The sequence below is a fragment of the Neoarius graeffei genome, chromosome 1 (genome assembly GCF_027579695.1).
Source record: "Neoarius graeffei isolate fNeoGra1 chromosome 1, fNeoGra1.pri, whole genome shotgun sequence".
Lineage (NCBI taxonomy): Eukaryota > Metazoa > Chordata > Actinopteri > Siluriformes > Ariidae > Neoarius > Neoarius graeffei.
In genome coordinates, this window is record NC_083569.1 from 130106988 (window position 1) to 130127843 (window position 20856).

At 43.9% G+C, this 20856-nt stretch overlaps 1 protein-coding gene across 1 annotated transcript in view; it reads right to left on the bottom strand.

Moving 5' to 3' along the window:
- Positions 1–20856, bottom strand: part of LOC132883672 (mucolipin-3-like) — a 60684-nt gene that overhangs the window by 2329 nt on the left and 37499 nt on the right. The window contains exon 8 of the mRNA XM_060917583.1: positions 2290–2439. Coding sequence (XP_060773566.1) covers positions 2290–2439 — 150 coding nt within the window. The remainder of the gene's footprint in view (positions 1–2289; positions 2440–20856) is intronic.

Sequence of the window (20856 nt, forward strand, 5' to 3'; positions counted from 1 at the left end):
AACTGTGTACTGTACCAACTGTATATGGTTGAAATGACAAATAAAAAAGCCTTGACCTTGACCTTGATATTAAGTGATTTTATGCCACTTCTGGTGCAAAAATTCTATTAGCTCAGCTTTGTTTGATGGCTTGTGACCATCCCTCTTCCTCTTGATCACATTCCAGAGGTTCAGGTCTGGAGATTGGGCTGGCCATGACAGGGCTTTGATCTTGTGGTCCTCCATCCACACCTTGATTGACCTCACTGTGTGGCATGGAGCATTGTCCTGCCGGAAAACCCAATCCTCAGAGTTAGGGAACATTGTCAGAGCAGAAGGAAGCAAGTTTTCTTCCAGAATAACCTTGGACATGGCCTGATTCATGTGTCCTTCACAAACAAAAATCTGCCCCATTCCAGCTTTGCTGAAGCACCCCCAGATCATCACCAATTCTCCACCAAATTTCACAATGCATGTGAGACACTGTGGCTTGTAGGCCTCTCCACACTGTAAGAAGTGATTTTGGAGAGTGGTAAATATAATCTATGCAAACCAGATAAAATTTACTTGATTATTGCAGTCAGCCAAGGAATTATAAAGTAATGGGTAAATTATACATATGCTACCTATTCGTTAACAGTAACAACCGTTACATGGAAAAATACGGTAAAATATACCCCAAAGCCGTGAGTCCTGTGCTCCAAATTGCGCATGCGTCAGACCATGCGTTTGAGTGAGCGGGACAGGGAACTCTCGGACCGCCATCTTCCTCTCTCCGGCTGTTAGTTTAGTGAGTTATAAAACAGGTTCATTACTTGAAATGTTGTGTGAAGCTGTTGTACTGCACTTTATTTTGTGTTTTTTGATCATTTGGTGCATCATTGCTGCATATAAACAAGGCGGTTCAGTTATTTGTTGTATAAATGCACCTGGACTGCAGATTTGGTCAGTCCAGAAACAACATTTGAAGCTGTTAGTTAGTGAGTTATAAAACAGGTTCATTACTTGAAATATTGTGTGAAGCTGTTGTACTGCACTTTATTCTGTTTTTTTATGATTTTATGGATTAAAAACATTGAGATGATGAACCATCTGAAAGTCTTTTTTTTTTTTGGGGGGGGGGGGGGGGGGGGGGTACCTCTTACCTTCTCCAAATAAGTAATGGTTACTAACTGATATTAATTACCTTTGATTAGTAATTATCAGGTATTACCTACTAGCAAACAAGAGATAATTTTACCCAATTTCAATGAGAAAGTAGCTGTTGAATAGATACATAAATGTGAGGTAAATTTTACCCAATTTATTTATTTCATAGCTTTTTATTTCAGTTATTTTATACTCAATATATGGAATTAAATCTACCCCAACAAGTCAATGCAAATTGTTACCTCAGATTTATTGGGTAAATTCTATAGGTTACTTTTTTCAGTGCAGGTCTCCATCTAAGATGACCAGGTGATGGGAAAAGCTGAAAATTGGACTCATCAGAGAAGATAACCTTACTCCAGTCCTCTACAATCCAATCTTCATGGTGTTTAGCAAACGTCAGCCTGGCTCTTCTTTGCTTCTCATTGGTGAAGGGCTTTTTTCTAGCTTTGCATAACTTCAACCGTGCCCAAAGAGCCTGTTATGAACTGTCCTTGCCATTTTCTATTCTTTTTGTAGGTCACTTGATGTCATCCTATAGTTGTTGAATGACATTTGAAGGCGTTGACAATCATCCCGGTCAGTGGAGAGTCGTTTTCACCCTTTGCCAGTCTGTAACTTTGTAATCCTCAATGTCTGCTGCTTGACCTTGTTCTAATGAACTGCCATCTTTGAAATTTTGAAGATGGAAGCAAGCTAATGCTCACTGCATCCCTCTGCCAGTAAAGCCAGAATTGAACCCTTCTTTTTCTCACTCTAAACTTTCTTTTTTAACTCTTTTGACATGATGAACATGATATTTTTGTATTCCAATTAAATTTAAGGTACTACTACCACTGTTTTTGCCATCCAAACTAAATTTAAAGTCCTATTGCTACACCTATTGCAAGAGGATAGTGATGACCACAGCAGTGGTTTTTATACTTTTTCTTGTTAAATAAGTTTTGGTTCAGGTGATCACCTAATCAGTACCTCATTAAGTAGAATGAGGTGTGTTTGTGCTGGAATCCCAGCACAGACACTGGAGTGAAATGGCTGCCATACATAGCAATGCTGATTTAAGAAAAAAAAATTGAAGTGGTCTCTTAATTTTCTTCAAAGGTGTGTGTATGTGTGTGTGTGTGTGTGTGTGTGTGGAGAGAGAGAGAGAGAGAGAGTTACCTTGCTCAGTATGCAGATCTTCAGTGATGATGCAGTAACTGTGAGTATGTCACTGATGATGATTAAAATGTTCCAGCCATTAATGAACTCCATTCTCTCCACCGATGATAATGACTTCCCACGTTTAACACAAATGAATGCAGCATACTCCTAATGAACCAAAACACTCATCACTTACACTCATTTAATTAATTTAATTAATTGTCAATTAGTAATTTTACAGTTATTATTCACCACATCTTGCATTGTGTGTCTGCATCAATGGCCATAATCAAGAACCTTTAGGGTTCTATTTAGAACCATGATATTTTACTGTTCCATCAGCATGGCTTGTGTGTGTGTGAGACCTTACATGTCTATTCAGCAAAATATTCACATCTGCTGTCCTGTTCCCCATGTATATATCAAGGAAGCTCAATCCCCTGGTAAACCACACCTCTACCCACTTTCTCTGTCTGTATTGAAGAAGATGAGGATTAGATGATTGAAGGAACTCTGAGGCCTCTGAATTCATTAATGCCACAGCATAATTCAAAGCTTTCATCGTATATGTTCTGCATGACATGTAAAATAGTTTAATCTGTGGGGATTATGGGCAATGCCTTTATGGACACTAGAGGGAGACATTGCTTGCCAAAAATCTATCAGAACGCAGTGGCTCATGAGCCAAAGTCTATTTAAACTCTGCATGTGGCACTGTGCTTCACTCAGTTAGTGGCTGTGTGTTATGGTAATGTCACAGGTGGACACTTGTACAGTAGTTACAATGGCATTTAATGGCAGAGAAAATTCTGAAACATAAAGGATAATGGGCAGGTTTGTCATTTACCATTATCCAGACATTCAACATCATATTAATGAGAACGCCAGTGTAGAATTATAACCCTAACCCTAGTGCCGCAGCAGAAAAGCATTCACTCTATCATCAGTTTATGATTGAAAGGTTGCAAGTTTGAATTCCAACAATGCCACAGCCACCTGTGGCCAGGAGTCAAGAGAACGAAATTAACAGTGCTTTCTGGGTGGGAGGGGCATATTCTCTCAACCCTGTCAATCATAGCAACTCTAGCCAATCATGGGAATTTGTGAGCTCACGTATGCAGAAGAGGGTAGATAGCGCTTTCCTCTGAGTATGTTACATTGCCCTGTGATGCAGCAATTGAAAACATGCATTTGGCTGGCTTCACATATCTTGGTGTAGTGTTAATTTTGTCAATGAAAAATTTGACAATAAGTATTTATTTGGTGACCTTTTATTTCATGACTAAATTGTAATGAGAATGTAAATTAAAAAAAAATTAACAAAAATTACAGAAAAATATCTGTTCATTAAGTCCTGACAAATAAAGATGAAATTAAATAGCTGGCTCTGATCAGGCAGATAACCTAGCTTACTTCTCAAGGGAAGTTTTAGAGACAGGAGAAATATCCTTCAGCAAAATCCATTACAGTATGTTACTGTGGCAGCGAGGGTGTGGTTGAGTGTCAACTGTGAATGGCGAGGAGTCAGTTTGGACCAACAGGTAACATGTGATGAGTTACACCTGTGTTGAATTACTGTCTGTCTATTAATGCGTCTCTGTGTGTCTTTCAGATGGCTGGTAATCAGAGAGAGAACTGTGTCACCCCAAGTGTGTGTGTTCATGTGTGAGAGCGTGTGTACATAGTAAAAATAAAGTCACTGAAAAGTGAAAGCATTGAGAAATAAAAGTACACTGGCATTGTGAAGCCTGTCTCCCAGTTCCTCATTGACCCCACTCCTAAAATTGTCATACTACTGCCAAAACCCAGGAGTGAGGAACAAACATTGTCATGGAGTCCTTGCCATTCAAGGAGCTCATCCATGTCCTTGCCACTGCCCAGCAGAACCAGCACCATGGGCTGGTTGCCATGTGCCATGAGCAGGAGTGGCGCTTCAAGGCCTTGATCCAAGTCCAGCAGGAGAACCGCCAGGTGATCCTACGTCTTGTCCCACTGACAGGTGCCCCAGACACAGAGTCCATGGGCTACCCTCACATCACTACTGAAGAAGGGAACTAAACATCTGAGCTGGAACGCAAAAGCCAAAGAGGCTTCTGAGCAGCTAAAAAAGGCTTTCACCACAGCCCTCATCCTAAAACATCCCTGTGGTGGCAGGGGCATGGCCAAGCGTCAGTTTGTGAATGGAGGGCAGGGTTGGGGAAAGTGAGTGGCCAAATCATTACACCTGTTGTCAATTAATGTGTGTGTGTTTGTGTGTGTTTCTTGCAGTGATGGTGGAGCATAAAAGGAGTAGGAGAGCAGAGAAGAGAGCCTGGGACCAGAACACAACTGTGTATGTGTGTACGTGCATGTCCTAGAGTTGAGCAAAGTGAAGCTGAAAAGCTTAAATAAACATGTGTGTGAATATTATCTCTCACCTGCCATACTTCTGTACTCCACCCACATCAGGGAAACCATTACAGTGGTGCTGAAACCCGGGAGTACCGAAGGGAGCCAGTCCCATGGAGTCCTCACCGTTCAAGGACCTCATCCATGCCCTCACTACCACTCAGCAGAACCAGCATCAAGTGCTGACCACTCTCCAGAAGGAGCAGGTACAACGCTTTGAAGCCTTGATGCTGGCCCAGCAGGAAGATCGCCAAGTGTTCTGGCACCTGCTCACTGGAGGAGTCCTCGACCGCCACTGCAACGGACCCTCTCCACCTCATCCTAACGAAGATGGGCCTGCATGATGATCTAGAAGCCTTCCTAGTGCTCTTTGAGCAAACAGCCAAAGTGTGGGGGTGGCCGGTCGAGCAGCGCGCAGCGTGCCTACTTCTGCTGTTGCCTGGCGAGGCACAGCTTGCTGCGCTGTAGCACCCCACCGACAGCCAGCTCATATATGCTGACTTGAAGCGAGCCATCCTACAGCGTGTTGGCCGCTCCCCGGAACAACAGCATCAGCGCTTCTGGATGCTGAAGTTGGAGGAGGTCTGCCGGCCGTTCGCATTTGGCCAACGGCTCCAGGACACCTGCCGGCAGTGGCTGAAGGCGGATGACTGCGACGCTGAGGGAATCATCGACCTGGTGATACTGGAGCAGTTCATCACATGACTTCCGGGAGGAATGGTGGAGTGGGTCCAGTGTCATCACCCGGCGTCACTGGAACAAACCATCGAATTGGCGGAGGACCACCTGGTGGCAGTTCTGACAGCAGGAGGACGTGTCACCTCTTCTCCTTTTTTCTCTTGTTCCCCTCCCCCTCTTCTTCCCTTCCCTGCCCTGTTCCCCCACCGTGGGGGTGTGGGCCGGCTTCCCTCCCAGTCGGCCCAACGCACCTGTGGTGTCCTCCCATTTTTCCCTTCTGTGTCTGTGTTGTCTCCCCCTCAGGTGAGTGATGCCCATAACACTGGTGCAGAGGGGAAGCCTGGGCTGGTGCGCTGGTGCTGCAGGGAGCTGGGACATCTTCAGAGTCAATGCTCCACGATGGAGGTGGGAGCGGTGGTCCAGTTCCCCAACACACCAGAGACTGCCCTCGATTGGGCCGGACTATTTCGTATAGACCCCTTTCACATGACGTCACCGCGCCGCGAGATTTTGTTAGGCGCCATATTGGAAGACCAAGTACATGCACTCACAATATAAAACAAAGTACGAGCGAGAGTAAAGTGACACGATGGCTGATAATTCTGGTTATGTGACTACATTACCAGTTGCAGAAAGGGCACGGTATGTGGAGAAACTGGCTGTGATTGATGGGTTTGACCCATATGATAAGACTCGGGGCAAGGGAGAATGGAAACATAAGGAGGACCGGACACCAATTCTGCCATCTGTTTGCTACCCAGACATTGTAAACTATTTGTTGTTTACACCCAGTGCCTACACTCAGTGTTCGAACTATGCCGATATTTTCAGGGGGCCCCTTTTTTTCCCTTGGGGGGGGTGCTTGCGCTTGTCTCAGAGCGCGGATCTCCAAACACATGAGAAGCCTCTCTTACGCACATATCACGCGGACTCCACACCTCCACACACGCATCGCGTCTGAAGTCATAACTCATCAGGGGAAATCGTGTCCGCATTGGCATGTTCAAAAAACAACCTCGCGTCAACAATGATACCACACGCAAGAAAAAAAAAACAGTCAGGCTACTCAACAACCAACCTGGCAGCAGCGAGCAAGCCCCAAACCATCCTAAATTATTATTATTATTATTAAATTGTAGAAGTCTGGGAGGCTTGCTCCTCATACAGTTATCAACTTGGGGCCACTTTAGCATGTTTTAAATCTGAATTTCTTGTGTTTGCTTACCTCAAAGTGTCCGCAGATCATGCACAGACTTATCCATTATATCCACAGTTTTTTGCCAAGTCTCACACAGGTTTCTTTCAAGTCTACTGTTGGGCCAATAAATCTAGTGGGGCGGTTTAGCTCGAATATTCAAAAGGATTGTGCATTTTGTGATACAAGCATCAAATTTGGCACAAATGTACATTGATATATGGCGAACATTTTCAGATATTGAGCTACTCGGAATTCTCCCTTCATGTCCGCCATATTGGAATTCAAAATGGCCGCCATTTGAAATCTACATTTTCGATTATCTTTGGGTCTAATGCTGCTATTGACTCGATTCTGGTGTCCAAATGTATGTTTTGGGAGGAAAGGAATCCGATGGTTACAATCTGCATTGTGTATCTTTATAAATTAGCCAACATATTGGATTTCAAAATGGCCGCCACTTGAATTCTACATGTGCGATTACCTCTGGGTCAAATATTTTTATAGTACATGACAATATTTGCTGGTATCCATTTTTCAAAATGACATACTTTATTACAGTACTCCACTTAATTCATGAGAGATGAATATTCATCATCATGTATTTTTGACAAGACAACATTTTACTCAAAGTCTGTGAAGTAAAAATTGTTCTGACAAGTTTGAGTTATTGATTAGATTCTGTGTTGTTCTAGGTTTGATATGGAACCCAAAGGAGTTCCAACAGTTAAGCAATAGGCTAATTATCCTAAAGTAGGTGAAGGTGACGGGCAGCATGGTGGTGTAGTGGTTAGCACTGTCGCCTCACAGCAAGAAGGTCCTGGGTTCGAGCCCAGCGGCCGACGAGGGCCTTTCTGTGTGGAGTTTGCATGTTCTCCTCATGTCTACATGGGTTTCCTCTGGGTGCTCCAGTTTCCCCCACAGTCCAAAGGCATGCAGGTTAGGTTAACTGGTGACTCTAAATTGAGCGTAGGTGTGAATGTGAGTGTGAATGGTTGTCTGTGTCTATGTGTCAGCCCTGTGATGACCTGGCGACTTGTCCAGGGTGTACCTCGCCTTTCGCCCGTAGTCAGCTGGGATAGGCTCCAGCTTGCCTGTGACCCTGTTGGAGAGGATAAGTGGCTATAGATAATGGATGGATGGATGGATGGAAGGGTGAAGGTGACTGCATTGTCAAGCAGGAGAAGGTGTGTGTTCCTGAAAGTTTAAGTGGAACAACTAGATAATGCTGATGAACAAGAATGAGCATCTATTCCGTCCTCTGCCTCTTGGTTACTTACTCAGTCACTGACTTTTGGTGGATGACTTCCTCATGATTGTACCAAATTCTTTCCTTTTTTTAAAATGATGGATTTAATATTGCTCTGTGGGTGCTCCAAGTTTGGGATATTTTTTTAATAACCAAACCCTAATTGACACTTTTTCAGAACCTTGTCCTGCATGTGTTTTCATAGGTTATTGGTTTTCATGATGCTGTTTGCTTAAGTACGCTCTCTAATAAACCCTGGAGCTTTCTACAATCAAATCACTGTCTTTAGAATGGAAATCACCTCATAGTTTCTGGAAACTTTCAGCTGATTTAACCATAACTAATTTAGGGGTTTTACACCAATGGAGGGTGAATAGTTGACAAATTAATTTTTTTATTTGTAAATAATTTTGCAAACTATACTGATCAGTCCATTTCTCAATAATATGGGCTATTTTGTGTAGAGACATGACATACAGCTCTGGAAAAAAAAAAGAAATAAGAGACCACTTAAATCTTTTCTTAAATCAACATCTCTGTGTACGGCAGCCATTTCATTCCAGTGTCTGTGCTGGGATTCCAACACATCTCATTTTACTTAATGAGGTATTGATTAGGTCATCACCTGCACCAAATATTATTTAATGAGAAAAAGTATAAAATCCACTGATGTGGTCATCACTATCCTCTTGCAATAGGACCAGTCTGGATGGCAAACACAGTGCTAGTATTACCTTAAATTTAATTGGAATATAAAAATATCTATTCTTCATGTAACAGTCCACAGAATGGAAACAACAGGGAAGTGAAGTTTAGGTCAGATAAGCGCAAATGTAGATTTCAAATGGCGGCCATTTTGAATTCCAATATGGCGGACATGAAGAGAGAATTCCAAGTGGCTCAATATCTGAAAATGTTCGCCATATGTCAATGTACATTTGTGCCAAATTTGGTGCTTGTATCACAAAATGCACAATAGGTTAGCTATGCTGCCCCACTAATCATAAATAAAACAGCTCAGATTTGTTTGTTTAAGTCGTTTGCCACTCCACTTTATTCTCGTGGGTTCACATACTGCTGCCGTTATTATCCCCTTATCACGAGTTTGTTGGTCTTCCAAAATGGCGCAGGGTCTGTTTACTTCCGGTTTCGGGTGACGTCAGTGAAAGGGGTCTATACCGGTAAATGTGCAAGGTGATACATATCACACATTGGTGGATTCCAGCTGTAATCAGACCTCAATCCACCAAAGCCTGGTGCAAGGTGAAGCACTGGGGAAAGCACAAATGGTGAAGGTTCTGTGTGTGCACGGGGATGTTCACAACTACCCATTAGTGTCCATCCACATTCTGTTTCAGGGAGAAAAGCATAGAATAAAGATGGCAGTTAATCCTTGTCTCACCCACTTGCTGATTTTGGGGGCTGATTGGCCAGGGTTCAAAGAATTGATGGAATACTTATGCCGCTTTTCCACTACAAACGCGGCTGAGTCAGGCTGAGCCGTGCCGTGCTGAGTTGGGCTGAGTCGAGCTGAGCGGGGCTATTGGAGTTGCATTTCGACTACCACCGCGCTGAACCGTGCTGGCTGGAAGTGGGTGGACACATTGGGTGGAGTTAGCGAAAGTGGGTGGACGTCACGTGATGTCGTTAAGCGGCGCAAACAGTGACATCAGTGATCTTTTAAGCGGTAGTCTCACGACCCGGATAGTAAACAATAAACATGGAGGACATGGAGTCGTTAGTGTTGCTGGTCTTGGTGCTGTGGCTTGTTGTCACCAACAATGCCAACAGATACTGGCAAGAGCGTATAGATGAGGCGAGGCGCATAAGGCTCCAGAAATTCTCGTAATTCGTAATTATTCTTCTTCCGGGTTTACGGTGTTTACAGATCCCAGCGTGCTCGCGGGGCGTGTGTGGGCATGTGAGGACACTCCTCCTCACCAATCAGTGCACAGGGGAGTGTCTGCTCACGCCCCTAGCCTCACTCAGCTCGGTTTGGCTCACTTCAGCCCCACTCCAAAACCGTGCGAGTTTTGGGTGCTAAGCAGGGCTGAAGCGAGCTGAGTCGTGCTGTTTTGAGATAGTCGAAACGCGAGCTGTGTCGGGCTGAAGCGAGCTGAAGTGAGCTGAAAAAGGGTAGTGGAAAAGGGCCAATAGTAAGAGGTGGGTCCTGCATTAGTAGCTACATCATGGGAAGATCCCAGTGTGGCATTGACTGGGGAAGCTGTCACAGATTAGATTAGATTAGATTAGATTAGATTAGATTAGATTAGATTAGATTAGATTAGATTAGATTAGATTAGATTAGATTAGATTAGATTAGATTAGATTAGATTAGATTCAACTTTATTGTCATTGCACATGTCACAGGTACAAAGCAACAAAATGAAGATTGCATCTAACCAGAAGTGCATAGCAGTAAATAACATAAGTGTAATATACATAAATATAAATATAAATATACAGGAATTACAGGGTATGGAATGGTATAATGATATGATAGATATTTACAGTATGTTCAAACTGTGCAATATGAATGAAAATGTGCAATGGTATGATGCATAGATATTTTGCAGTATATACAAAACATGATATGAATAAACAGTAGTGCAAATAGTGATAGTGTAATGAAGTCAGTTCAAGTCAATTCAGTTTGTTGGGGGGGGGTTGTTGATGAGTGTGTGTGTGTGTGTGTGTGTGTGTGTGTGTGTGTGTGTGTGTGTGTGTGTGTAGGCGGGGGGACCGTGGAGGGGTGGAGTTCAGCAATGAGACAGTTGAAGGAAAAAAACTGTTCCTGAACCTGGTGGTTTTGGTCTGAAGGCTCCTGTAGTGCCTTCCAGAGGGCAGGAGAGTAAACAGTTTGTGTGCTGGATGGCAGGAGTCTTTGATGATGTTTATGGCTTTCCTGAGACATCACTTCCTGTAGACATCCTCAATAGGAGGAAGCGAGGCTCCCACGACACGCCGGGCGATTTTCACCACCCTCTGCAGTGCCTTCTGGTCCAATACAGAGCAGTTCCTATACCACATAACACAGTTGTTTAGGATGCTCTCAATGGTACAATGGTAGAAGTTCGCCAGGATGTCTGAAGAGAGGTGGTTTTTCTTCAGAGTCCTCAAGAAAAAGAGACGCTGGTGAGCCTTTTTGACCAAGTTGGAGCAGTTGGTTGTCTAGGTGAGGTCCTGTGAGATGTGGATCCCCAGGAATTTGAAGCTGGTCACACACTCCACTGCTGCACTGTTGATGTGGATGGGTGTGTGTGTGTGTCAGCATTCCTCCTGAAGTCCACGATGAGCTCTTTGGTTTTATTGGTGTTGAGCAGCAGGTTGTTCTCGCTGCACCACACAGCTAGGCAGCCCACCTTTTCTCTGTAGGCTGATTCATCGTTGTCCTTGATGAGGCCTATCACTGTGGTGTCATCCGCAAACTTGATGATGGTGTTAGTGTAATGTACAGGTCTGCAGTCATGAGTAAAAAGGGAGTAGAGGAACGGGCTCATCACACAGCCTTATGGTATGCCAGAGTTTAGTATGAGGGTGGAGGAGCAGTGATGGTCTAAACGAACATGTTGGGGGCCTGTTGGTTAGAAAATCCAACAACCAGTTGCAGATGGGAGCATTGATGCCCAGATCTGTGAGTTTGGTGATGAGCTTAGAGGGGATGACAGTGTTAAATGCTGAACTGAAGTCTATGAACAGCATTCTGGCATATGTGTTGCCATTATCCAGGTGCGAGAGGACAGAGTGCAGTGCTAGGGAGACTGGATCCTCTGTGCTCCTGTTCTTGCAGTAGGCAAATTGGTGGGGGTCCAGGGTGGGGGGAAGGCAGGATTTGAGATTTGTCAGGACCAGCTGCTCTAAACACTTTGTAATGATGGGTGTGAGTGCTACTGGATGGTAGTTGTTGAGACATGTTGGAATGGAGTGTTTTGGTACTGGCATGATGGAGGTGGTCTTCAAGCAGGTTGGGACAATAGCATGGGGAAAAGACATGTTGAATAAGTCCGTCAGGACCCCCGCCAGCTCCCCAGCACATGCTCTGAGCACACGTCCGAGGATGCCATCAGGGCCTGCAGCTTTATGTGGATTAATCCTGCTCAGCACTGCTTTAACATCAGTGGGGGAGAGTGTAAAGGACATTAGACACTGGATGCTTATTAAGTTCCTTCTGCTTAACTCTGACAAGACTGAAGTACTTGTACTAGGACCACATGCAACTAGAAGTAAGTTTTCTGATTATATAGTAACTCTGGATGGCCTTTCTGTTTCTTCACGTGCAGCAGTAAAAGACCTCGGAGTGATTATTGACCCCAGTCTTTCATTCGAAACTCATATTGATAACATCACCCGGATAGCTTTCTTTCATCTCAGAAATATTGCTAAGATAAGAAATTTAATGCTACTACATGACGCGGAAAAACTAGTTCATGCTTTCGTTCCCTCCAGGTTGGATTATTGTAATGCCTTACTGTCTGGATGTTCCAATAAGTGCATAAACAAGCTCCAGTTAGTTCAAAATGCAGCAGCAAGAGTCCTTACTAGAACTAGAAAATATGACCCCATCACCCCGTCTTATCCACACTGCATTGGCTCCCAATCAAATTTCGTATGGATTATAAAGTACTACTATTGACCTTTAAAGCACTGAATGGTCTCGCACCACAGTACCTGAGTGAACTTCTGCTCCTCTATGACCTGCCACGCCTACTTAGATCAAAAGGTGCAGGCTATCTGCTGGTACCTTGTATAGTGAAGGCTACATCAGGGGGCAGAGCCTTTTCTTACAAAGCCCCACAGTTATGGAACAGCCTTCCAAGTAGTGTTCAGGAATCAGACACAGTCTCAGTGTTTAAGTCTAGGCTGAAAACATATCTGTTTAGTCAAGCCTTGTGTTAATGGTGTTTATGAGGTAAAGGTGTAGATCTGGAGGGTCCTCAGACAGAGTGTTTTTGGTAAACTGGGATGTATGGATGCTGTCAGTCCGCACTCGCTTGCTCACTCGAGTTTGTTGACAGTGTAGTGGCTGGCTGCTTTATGTCCCAGGGCTCCCTCATGCCTGTGTTACCTTCTGGCTCTCCCCTTTTAGTTATGCTGTCATAGTTAGTTGCCGGAGTCCCTGCTTGTACTCAGTGCAATATGTATACTGTTCCTACTTATTCAGGTGACATTGGGCATACCTAACAACCTGTGTTTTCTCTCTCTTCCCCCCAATCTGTCCCTCTGAGTTACATGTTGGTCCTGAGATTGAGGTGCTGAACCTCTTCTGCTCCTCAGACCTGCCTGATCCATCCTGGTGCCCTGTGTCTGGTTGGAGTCTCATCGCATCGCTCCTGCGGAGGGCGGCCCCATGTGGACAGTTGGGGGTCACGCCTGGAGGACGCTCTGGACTCTTGCAGTGGTGCTTTTGTGTCTGGGGACTGCAGTTGACTTGCTGACTTGACTTGACTCTAGGACTGCAGTTGACTTGCTGACTTTGGGACTACGGTTGTTGTGAACGGTTTTGCGCTCGGGTTTCCATCAGTGGGGGGTTTATAGCATCAATGAAGCTGACTTTATGTTAGGACTGTTAATGTTATAGTCATGTTGTCTGTTGTTGCCTGGATGGGGATGGGTTCCTTTTTGAGTCTGGTTCCTCTCTAGGTTTCTTCCTCATGTCGTCTGAGGGAGTTTTTCCTTGCCACCATCGCCACAGGCGTGCTCATTGGGGATAGATTAGGGATAAAATTAGCTCATGTTTCAAGTCACTAAAATAATGTAAAGTGACAATGTCTATTGTTAAAAGCGTTATAAAAATAAACTTGACTTGACCTTTCTGTGTGGAGTTTGCATTTTCTCCCCGTGTCTGCAGGGGTTTCCTCCAGGTGCTCCGGTTTCCCCCACAGTCCAAAGACATGCAGGTTAGGTTAATTGGTGGCTCTAAATTGACTATAGGTGTGAATGTGAGTGTGAATGGTTGTTTGTCTCTGTGTCAGCCCTGAGATTAACCTGGCGATTTGTCCAGGGTGTACCCCGCCTCTCACCCATAGTCAGCTGGGATAGGAGTTGGAGAAATGCTCCTCAACCTTCTGTTTCTAGCAGTGCTTGGCCTTCTTGATGCCAAGCTTCAGGTCAGCTCTGGCTGTACTGTAGGCTTGTACATCTCTTGATCTGAAAGCAGTGTTGCATGCTTTCAGCAGTAGACAGACATCTCTGTTCATCCAGGGTTTCTGATTTGGGTACAAGGTGATCATTTTCTGCGTGGTGACGCTGTTTATGGTGGTGGTGATGTAGTCCAGTACAGAGAAAGCATAGCTCTCAATGTCTGTGTGGGAGTGACCGGTTGCTTGAATGGCAAACATATTCCAGTCTGTGTGTTTGAATTGGTCCTGTAGCACAGAATCTGTCCCCTCTGGCCACACTTTTATTGTCTTCATGATGGGTTTCACATGTTGGATGAGTGGTGAGTACTTAGGGGTGAGAAACAGAGAAAGGTGATCTGACTGTTCTATATGGGTGAGGGGTGTAACTTTGTAAGCTCCAGCTATGTTGGAGTAAACATGATCCAGTGTCTTATTTCCTCTTGTGTGGCAGGTAACATGTTGATGTAGTCTGGGAAGTACTGTCTTCAAGTTGGAGTGATTAAAGTCACCCGCAAAAATAAAGGCAGCCTCTCGGTGCATTTCCTGCTATTTCCTAATGCCTGCATGCAATTCTCCCATTGCAAGCTTAGCATTAGTGTCTGGTGGTGTATATACAGCAGTAACGAAAACTGATGTGAGCTCTCTTGGGAGATAAAAAGGTCTACATTAGAAACATGAGAAACTCCACATTAGGTGAGCAGTGTCTCTCGGCGATAACAGAGTTTGTAGACCAAGCTCTATTTATATAAATGCACAAACCTCCACCTCTGGTTTTGCCGAAGCCATCTACAGTCCTATCTGCATGGAGAGTGTGGTGTCCTGCTAACTCAATAGCACTGTCTGGAATACTGCTGTTTAGCCATGTCTCTGTAATGATCATGACGTTGGAGTCCATAATCCGTTTATTGTTGGTGATGCAGAGTCGTAGTTCATCCATTTTGTTCGCCAGAGACCGGGCATTAGCAAGAAAAATGCTGGGTAAAAGGAGCCGATGCAGTGTTAACCTTAGCTTAGCTCGTAGCCCCCCTCGCTTACCCCGCCTTTGTTTACGGTCCCGACGCCATCTGCGAGCACTTCCACCCGGCTGGAAGGAGTGAGCAGCCTCCGGTGTTCTGGAGATCTCCAGGATGAGTTGAAGATTGGCGATAAAACTGTCAGAATTTCGTGATCCAATGTCCAAGAGCTCCTGTCTGCTGTAAGATGTTAAAGCAATCCATACTGAATGAACAGCCCAGTAAGGAGCAGATAAAACACCGGTAATTTGCAAAATCTGGAGAGATGCTGAGCCTCGCATTGTTCACGCACTGCCATCAGCTGCCTATGTCAGCACTGCATCAGGACGATATGAGGAGTGAGGAGCAGCTCACCCCTCCTCCCTCTCTCAGGGATTCCTTTGAGGATTTCCCATTAGAGCAGTTGCGAGACGAGACTCTGCATCATGTGTTTGACCAAGTGAGAGTAATTGATGGTCAAACTCTCCAGCCAAACACGACACTGGCCTTCCCGATGGTAAACTGTGATGTATGGATGCTGCAAGTCCCCCACTCACTTGCTCACTTGAGTTTGTTGATGGTGTAGTGGCTGGCTGCTTTATGTCCTGGGGCTCCCTCATGCCTGTGTTACATTCTGGCTCTCCCCTTTTAGTTATGCTGTCATAGTTTTGCCAGAGTCCCTGCTTTCACTCAGCACAAAAGATATACTGTTCCTACTCATCAGGTGACATTAGGTATACCTAACAACCTGTGTTTTCTCTCTCTTTTTCTCCCCCCATCTGTCCCTCTGCATTACATGTCAATCCTGAGATCGAGATGCTGATCTCTTCTGCTCCTTGGACCTGCCTGATCCATCCTGATGTCCTATGTCTTGTTGGAGTCTCATTACATCGGTCCTGTGGAAGATGGCCCCATATGGACAGTTGAAAGTCACACTTGGAAGACGCGCTGGACACTTACAGTAATGCTTTTATGGCTGAGGACTACAATTAACTTGCTATCTTTAGGACTGCAGTTGTCATGAACAATTTTGCACTCAAGTTTCCATCAATCAAGAGTTATAACAACAACGAAACAGACTTCATGTTAAAACTGTTAAAAATGTTATAATCACGTTGTTTGTTATCACCCAAATGAGGATGGGTTCCCTTTTGAGTCTGGTTCCTCTCGAGGTTTCTTCCTCATGTCATCTGAGGGTTTTCCTTGCCACTGTTGCCACGGGCTTGCTCACTGGGCATAGATTAGGGATAAAATTAGCTCATGTTTCAAGCAGGGCTTTGAACTGGTTCAAGGAACGAAAACCGGGAACTTTTCTATTTCACATGGAACAGAAACCAGAAACTTTATTATTTTTTATGTTCCGGAACAGAAACGCTTATTAAAAATAATGGTAACCGGTTAATACCAGTTTTTATTTCGTTCCTCAAAGTTTCCGTAGCCTACAAATAAAAAAAGTAATTCTTCTCCTGCGCAAGTTTCTATGACCCGCTGGGGTTCACTTCCTGTGTGACGTTCACTAGACGTTCGCTGACTGAATGGAGAGAGTGGGAGGGTGGACTACTATCACGTCTCCACAGCTTAAATAAGAGGTAAATATTGCAGTCTATCATTATTCAAAAACGTCAATTTCAAACACGATATCAATATATTTGTCCACGTTAATGAGAGGCTCGCGAACATTAAATGATGTTAACCTCTGTTAGCCTATCAATGCATAGGGCCTGACTAGCCTTTGGTAATACACTAAATTAATTATCTTTCATTTTTGGCACTTTTTCTGTTTGTAAGATGGGAAGACATACTGAGAATCCAAATCGCCAACATTTGAAATAATAATTGCTTTGAATTATTTCTTGTCTTATTTAATGAAGGTTGTAATAGAATTAGCCTACATTTGGCTTAAGCTGGATGAGACAGAGAAATAATTTTATAGCCATTTGTTAAACAGCTGACGGAACGTAATTAACCGTTCCGGGAATGAAATTTTTTTGTTCTAACCAGTTCGGGAACATCTATTTAATGGTGGAACCCAAAACCGGAAACGTTAAAATTCCGTTTCTGTTCGGAACGAACCAATAGGAAAAAAATTCTGGTTCAAAGCCCTGGTTTCAAGTCACTAAAATAATGTAAAGTGACAATGTCTATTGTTAAAAGCGCTATAAAAATAAACTTGACTTGTCTTCCCATATTTCACTATTATTAAGGACAGGTTGTACCAAGTGACACAGAACACTCAAACCAGCGAACAGATAACCCAGTTGTTAATCCCAAAGAGCCATAGGGAACTCGTATTCCATGCAGCTCACTTTAATCCCATGGCCAGACACTTAGGGCAGGATAAAAGACTAGCCCAAATAATGGCCCAGTTCTATTGGCCAGGGATTCATGGTAATGTCCATCGGTGGTGTGTGGCGTGCCACGAATGCCAATTAGTAAGTCTCACGGCCACTCCAAAAGCACCTTTGAAGAAGAAGAAGAAGAGGAAGAAGAAGAAGCCTTTATTTGTCACATGCACACTCAAGCACAGTGAAATTCATCCTCTGCATTTAACCCATCTGAAGCAGTGAACACATGCACACACAAGTGAGCACACACACATACCCAGAGCAGTGGGCAGCCATACTACAGCACATCATCATCATCATCATCATCATCATCATCATTTTCCCTTTGGAGGTTGTAACACCCCTAGGGTGCTTCTGTTAGGACCTGGTCCAACATTCGCTGAAAATCAGGTTGAGACATCATTGTCTGTCTTATCTGCTGAGCATCCATACCCATCAGATTCTCAATCCTTGTCCAATTCCCTGATCGATTCTCGAACAACAGTTGCTTCTGAATACTGTTGTTCTCCATGCGACAGATGTGCACCAAATATTTCAGCCTTTGTTTCCAGCAAGTGAGTCTGATTGGGGGGATTTGGGTCATCTCTTGCAGATTCCTATTGGTTAACCAGAACTCCCAGTCCACCTCTCCCTGAGCATCAGAAACTCCTGGGTCAGCAGGATTCTTTCTTTTGAAACCACCTTTGATCATACGATGAAGAAAGCCGTTCCATTCAACTTCTATTTTGTTGATATCATCGGAGTACATTTGCCATGCTTGGACACTGTACAGCAAGTGAGATTGAACACAAGTGACAAGGAATTTCACCCTAGTTGACAGTAGAATGCAATGGTCAGTCATCACATGGTTAAGTTCATTCCAGGTATCTGTACTGGTGTTGTTGATACTGTGCCCAAGATATTTAAAATTGCAAACGTTTTTGATTCTATTACCAGCAATGGAGACAAGGCTTTCTTCTCCTTTGATATCTTCACTGACATTGAAAGCCATGGTTTCTGTTTTTACATATGACATTTTGCTTGCAATTGCTCAATGGATTTGGCAAAAATAGCTAGATCATCTGCGTATAACAGTTCAGTTATATGATTTTCTCCTATCGCAGGTATTTTCTTGCGTAGTTCTCTAGGTGACACTTCGTTTGGAATACAGAACTTGATTGCAAAGACTGCTTCTGGATACACTTTTGCTATCTCATGCCATGAAACTCTGACCACAAAGTCCACATAGATATTGAAAATGAAAGGGGATTCCATTGCACCTTGTCGACATCCAACTAGAGTGTCAAACAGGCGAGTGGATCCTTTAATGTAGGCCTTTGTGCCAGTATACAAGGCATGTAGGACTGCAACTAGTTGTGGACATCCAAGGCGAATTTCGAGGCATTTCATCAAGGCATCATGGGGTATCCAGTCATATGCTGCCTTCAAATTGACGAAAACTATAAACAATGCAGTTCTTGATTTGCTTGACTTTTCCAGGACCTGGCGCAGGATGAAGATGGCATCGACCGTTGATCTATTTGATCGAAAATGAAACTGTGATGGTAGTAGGACGTACTCATATACCTCACGAGCTCTCTCAACGATGATTCCTGATACAACTTTAGACATGGTTGCAACAATACTTAAGCCTCTGTAGTTCTCCACACATGACTGTATGCCTCGCTTGTACACGTATGTAATGCTCGAAGTAAGCTACCTAACTGGTGGAGGCAGGTCCACACAAGCCCAACCAGGACAGCTAAATACTTCAATAGCCAGTCCGATTCTGCATATTTCAGGTGTTACCTGTATACATTATCAGTTCCTCTACACTTGCCACTCTTGAGCTTCTGTAGGCAGGCTTTAATCTCTGTGCAATCTGGTATTGACGTATTAATGGTAGGTAGATCCTCAGGTGGTTGGATGTATGGATACTCCTCAGGATGTTCTAGCTCTGGTTGAGGTTCATATACACGGGGGCCAAAGTGCTCGGAGAAGTGGTCTTCTAAGTTAACTAATGGTATAAGAGGCTTAAATTATCTTTCAAGTGATGTATGCTGCTTCATCAATCTAAACTCTTCTTCTGCTTTATGCCATTCGCTTGCAAGATTGATCTGGTCAGCTTTAGTTGTAAAGTAGTCATTCTTGAGTTTAGTGCGGAGTTTTTTTGCCTCCTTTACCAGGGCTTTTCTTTTGGATGGGTCTTTCTCGCCACGATGTTTCAGCAAGAGATCTTGGTATTCCTTGCTCACCCACAGTTTTTCAATATGGCATTTTGTCTTAGAGGGAATAGTTTCTTTAGAGGCTTGTTCAGTGGCATTGCTAATAAATTCCTCAACCTCATCGATTTGGTTTGAGTTTGGCCCAGGTTTCAAGAGTTGTTTGAGTCTGTTGCAATAGTTGGTTCTGGCATATGGGTCATCTCTCTTCTCTGATTTGGATATACCCTGCAGTTCCTAGTTGCTTGCTTCACAAACCATTCGGTCATAATATAATCTAGCCTTCTCTTGTAACTGAGATTTGATACAAATGACCATCGATGTTCATCAGATTTAGTAGCAAACATCGTATTCAACACGTAAAGGCCATTGCTTTCTGCTGTCTTCATCAGGCATGATCCATTGAAGCTAGTTGGATTATTATCGTTGAACTGACCAATACTATTCCATCTGCTATGATTGCAATCAACTCCAATAGTTGCATTAAAATCACTGGCTACTATAATCTTAAAGGAAGGATGTTCAGTCTTTACCTTTCGTATTGCTCTATGACATGTTTGATAGAATGATTGCTTGGTGGATTCAGCATATTCCTTGGTTGGGCAGTAACAATTAAGAACATTCAACTTCATGACATGTACTGTCACACGCACCAGGGTCATCCAACCCTCGACCACATGGTTCACATCTAATAACCTGACATGAGGAGCTAACACTACTGCAACGCCTGCTCATGCTGTCTTCATGTCATTGTATATTACCCTCCATTCCTTCAGTACTGGGTCATTGAAGCAAATCTCTCCTTCTCCCTTCTGCCTTACTTCCTGCATACAGGTAATGTCATGTGATAGATTCTTGAACTGTATCACACAATCCGCCAGCTTGCTTTCACACCTGCAAGTTCTCACATTGATTGTGCCAAGCCGGAATTTGTGATATTCTTTCCTCAAGTGCTTGGTCTTCCGGCCTCTGTGAACGAGTTTCATCTTTAACTTTTGCCGCAAACTTTCTCTACTTAAACAATCGTCTTTGATTACGTCAAGTCTTGTACTTGACTTCGTATTAGAAGAGGAAGAAGAAGCCTTTATTTGCCACATGCACACTCAAGCACAGTGAAATTCATCCTCTGCATTTAACCCATCTGAAGCAGTGAACACATGCACACACAAGTGAGCACACACACATACCCAGAGCAGTGGGCAGCCATACTACAGCACCTGGGGAGCAGTTAGGGGTTAGGTAACTTGCTTTGCACCCTCTCCCTCTAATCGAGACCCCTTTTGAGAGAATTGGTATGGATCTTGCTGGGCCATTAGACCGGTCAGCACGGGGCTATCACTTTATTTTAGTTCTGGTGGACTATGCAACGTGATATCTGGAAGCAGTGCCTCTCCGCAATATTTCAGCACGCAGTATTG